This window comes from Pezoporus wallicus, unplaced genomic scaffold (assembly GCF_028554395.1).
Source record: "Pezoporus wallicus isolate ANWC-B61680 ecotype Strahan unplaced genomic scaffold, APGP_CSIRO_Pwel_v1 contig_8003, whole genome shotgun sequence".
Classification (NCBI taxonomy): domain Eukaryota; kingdom Metazoa; phylum Chordata; class Aves; order Psittaciformes; family Psittacidae; genus Pezoporus; species Pezoporus wallicus.
In genome coordinates, this window is record NW_026642110.1 from 1 (window position 1) to 4,473 (window position 4,473).

The window sequence follows — 4,473 nt, forward strand, 5'->3', positions numbered from 1 at the left end:
TGGAGCCGGGGTCCCTGCTCGTCGCGGAGCCGCTAGCTCCCGAGCCGCGCCGCTGGTAGCGGTCGGTGAAAGCCCAGCTGGCCTGACCCTCTTCGTTTCTTTCCCCGGAGCGGCGCCGGAGATGCTCATCCACATGGATCAGAAGGAGGAACTGCGGTTGTCCCGCTCCTGCGAAGGGAAGAGTGCTCTGAGCGGCACCTCAGGTAAGGGCCGTCAGTGTGAACCCGTCATGAGAAAGAGTGCTCCGGGAGCACCAGCGCCCCCAGAATGTACAAGGGCGGAGGTGCTGGGTTGGAGCAGGGACCGTCCAGCTTCACCTGCTGCCTGTGGCGACGGTATTCATAGCGCCACAGGGCACCAGGCTGGGAGGGATCTCAAGGATCATCCAGTACAACTTTTCCAGGCAAAGCATGACCTGGACTGGATGTCCCAGTGCCCTGTCCAGCTGAGTCTTTAAAGCGTCCAACACTGGGGAGTGCACCACTTCCCTGGGGAGATTATTGCAATGGCTGGTTGTTCTCACTTGGAAAACTTTTCCTCTTGTGTCCAAACAGAATCTGCCCAGGAGTAACTTGTACCCCTCGTCTTTTCCATGTGACTCCTTGTGTCTTCTTGTAGGCACCCTTAAATAGGACTGTGGTGATCATGTCTCCCCCGAGCCTTCTGTTCTCTAGGCAGAGCAAGCCCAGCTCTCAGCCTTTCCTCATACAGCAGGCAGCAGGCCCAGCCTTTGATCAAGACCCAGAGAAGGGCAGACAAACAGTGATGTGTCCCTGTATCCTTTCACAGGCCTGAGCCGTCTGTGGCTTCAGAAGCTCCTGAACTAGGCCCATAATGTCTCAAGATCTATCTTCTTGCCTTCTCAAGCTGGGCACATTGTAGCAGCCGTAGCAGCTTGCAGCAAGCAAGGAGTTCCCCAGCTTATTTAGGTGATTTATGAGTTGCAGCCTCCTTTAGTTTGTTTTGAAAGTGCCTTTTCCTGCTGGCACGAGTTCTTAATTCAGACTAGATGGTGCAGGATAGATGCCAAACCACCCCACAGGCCACTTGTGTTTTTATAGTCCTTTGTGATACCCACTATCAGCTGTACCTTTTCCCAGCAGAATGGGCAGTTGACTCATCTCCTATACAGAAGCTGCTCTGTGCCTCTGATGGTTCCTGTCATGCCTCTGTCTTCCTCAGCTCTGCCAGAGTGTCTCTGACATGGGGGATCTGTCCTCCCCCTTGCACGCAGTCAGAATGCGGGGTTTGAGAAGCAAGGCAGAATTACATTCTCTTTTCCTCTCTATTGTTTTCCCCCCAGCACTTATTGATGCTTGACTGGCTGTATTGTGTGCCTAGGAGCTGCAGTTTTCATCCAGCTGCTCAGACTCCAAGGTGCTATTCTGGAACGATATCTAGAACATCCTAATCCCAGCTTGGTGTAAGTGCAAGCTGTAGAGGCTCTTCTCCTCTCCGGGTCTTTGTTTACTTGCAGTGAATGTCCCCTGTCACCTGGTTGGTCAGTATTTCAAGGCTGTGCCACAGTTTGTAGTCAGGTTTTTTGTCTTTAACCCTGAGGAACACAAAAACATTAGCAAATGTTTCCACCTCCTTTTCCCTTCTTTACTGCCCTGTGAGGTTCGTTCATGCCAGAGTAGCTTAGCTTCTTTACCAGTTTTAGCGAAGGATGAATGTCTTTTGGGAATGCCTCTGGACCCCACATGTCCCTTTTGATAAAGCTGGGAACATCTCTGAAGAACTCTGAGTGGTTTGTGAAGTGAGATATATCTTTCCAAAGGCTGTGCCAGGTCTTCCCCAGCCTGTCCTCTTGTCATCTGTCCATTAATTCAAGCAGTAAACTTTTGCCATTAGATTCAGGTTCTGGTGAAGCATGCAGGGCAATTTGCGGCATTTGCTCCTGTGAACACTCTGAAAAATCCACTGTGTAGTTTGAAGGGAAATACCATGTCCTGAATGCAGGATATAGCAGAATGTTTTATACTTAAAGTCAATCTACGTGCTGAATTTTTAGCATTTGGCCCCTTGCAATTTGCCCTGTCCAAAGCTTCCATTCCTGCCTGTGACTTGTCTGAATTCTCATTTTATTGCAGCTGATGGTGGGATTGTGAGCACAAATGAAGACAATGCCCATCAAGACATCCCCCGGCCAGTGGAGCCCAAGGGTTTCTGCTCAGGACTCTCCGAGGAGAACAGTTCCCAGGGTCCTGCACAGGACCCTGTTCTGCCACGCAGGTCCGAAAGGATTCAGAGTTCTCTGGGGAAGAGGCCAAGCCGAGCAGCACTGTGTGGAAAAAGCTCCAGGAGGCTGCCGGATGTTGTCCAGCAGAGAAACCCTTCCATGGGGAAACTGACGATACATGGGGAGTGTGGGAAGAGTTTCCAGGTGAGCTCCAACCTCATCCAGCATCAGGGAATCCCCACTGGAGAAAAACCCTTCTCCTGCACCGAATGTGGGGAGAGTTTCAAGTGGCGGTCACAACTCGTCCAGCACCAGATGATCCACACAGGGGAGCGGCCCTACGAGTGCCCCGAGTGCGGGAAGAGGTTCCGAGAAAGCTCGAACCTGATCCGGCACCAGGTAACCCACACCGGGGAGAAGCCTTACAAATGTGGCGAGTGTGGGAAGAGCTTCTCTGACAACTCGCAGTTAATCCAGCACCAGTGGGTGCACACTGGGGAGAAACCCTACGAGTGTAGGACCTGCGGGAAGAGCTTCAGCGTGAGCTCGAAGCTGATCCAGCACCAGGTAACCCACACTGGGGAAAACCCCTACAAGTGTGCTGAGTGCGGGAAGAGCTTCTTTAGGAACTCTCAGCTCGTCCTGCACCAGCGGGTGCACACTGGGGAGAAACCCTACGAGTGCGTAACCTGCGGGAAGAGTTTCAGCGTGAACTCAGCCCTGACACGACACCAGTGGGTCCACACCAGGGAGAAGCCCTACAAGTGTGCCGAGTGTGGGAAGAGCTTCTCCCAGACCGCGAAGCTCATTCTGCACCAGCGGGTGCACACGGGGGAGAAACCCTACGAGTGCAGCACCTGCGGGAAGAGCTTCAGCTTGTCCGTAACCCTGACACGACACCAGCGGGTCCACACTGGGGAGAAACCCTACGTATGCAGGACCTGCGGGAAGAGCTTCAGCGAGAGGTCAGCCCTGACACGACACCAGCCGGTCCACACCGGGGACAAGCCCTATGAGTGCTCAGAGTGCGGCAAGAGCTTCAGCGTGAGCTCAAAGCTGATCCGGCACCAGGTAACCCACACTGGGGAGAAGCCCTACAAGTGTGCCGAGTGCCCGAAGAGGTTCTCCGAGAACTCACAGCTTGTCCGGCACCAGCGGGTGCACACTGGGGAGAAGCCTTACAAGTGTGCTGAGTGCGGGAAAAGCTTCTCTGACAACATGCAGCTCATCCGGCACCAGCGGGTCCACACTGGGGAGAGGCCCTACGCCTGTGCCCACTGTGGGGTCAGCTTTCGACAGAGTGGCCACCTCACCGAGCACCTGCGCATCCACACTGGGAGGCGTCCCTACGTCTGTGCTGAGTGTGGAAAGGGCTTCAGAGCGAGCTCATCGCTCTTCCGGCACCAGCAGACCCACAGGGTTGGGGAGCCCTAGGTGGGGGGAGTTTGGGGAGCAGTGAGGTCTGATACCCTGGGAGCAAAGCCCGGTGTCTCCCACTCCCATTGACCACTGTGCTTGTGGAGGGTGAAAGCAGTTTCTTCCTAGGAGAATGAGCCCACAGAGGTGAAGAAGAGGAGAGGTGGTGGAGGGAGCTGATTGGAGGTTTGGGGCAGGTGCCAGAAGGAAAGTGCGTGACTCTTTTCAGTAGTGGGCAGCCCCAGGATGAGGAGCAGTGGCCATGAACTGAAACAGAAGAAGTTTCACCTGGACATGAGAAAGAACTTGTTCTGTTGCAGTGTCAGAGCACTGAAGAGGCTGCGTAGGGGGATGTGGAGGCTCCCTCTCTGGGCACATCCAAGCCCTGCCTGGACACGTTCAGGTGCCTCTGCCCTGGCAGGGCTGGGACCGGGTGACCCCAGGGTCAGCTCCCATGGCTGGTGCCGCTCGCAATGACCCCACACAATAAACGTCCGTTGAACGCTGCCACGTTGCCTTCCATGGACTGCGCCTGCGCGGGGGCTCGTGCCGTGTAAAAATTACTTTGTGAGGCCCCGTTTCCAGCCCCCAAAACCTCCCCGTGGGAGGAGGAGAAGGTGTGCAGCTCTTCTGAGGTGAGTGCCAGGTTACCTTTGTGAAGGCTCTTCAAGCTGCTAGGCCTGGGGTTCTGGGGTTTGTCTCCACTGCAGTGATGCTTGGGTGGGTGCAACCATGTTCTGCTGCTGCTCGTTAAAGCAAGGATGCAAGGTCTGCATGTGGGGAAATAGCCTGAAGTTGTAAGCTGGTTGAACAGCAAACTTGAACTCTGTACCACCTGGATGTTTGCAAATTACTGAGCTTCTCCGAAGAGTGTC

At 54.5% G+C, this 4,473-nt stretch overlaps 1 protein-coding gene across 1 annotated transcript; it reads left to right on the plus strand.

Moving 5' to 3' along the window:
- The first annotated feature begins 6 nt into the window (after positions 1-6).
- On the plus strand, positions 7-3,616 carry LOC130608752 (zinc finger protein 501-like). Its single transcript, XM_057426954.1, has 3 exons — positions 7-203; positions 2,094-2,547; positions 2,716-3,616. Exons 1-3 carry the CDS (start codon positions 122-124, stop codon positions 3,614-3,616), a joined length of 1,437 nt encoding a protein of 478 aa, XP_057282937.1. The 5' UTR covers positions 7-121.
- Positions 3,617-4,473: the final 857 nt, after the last annotated feature.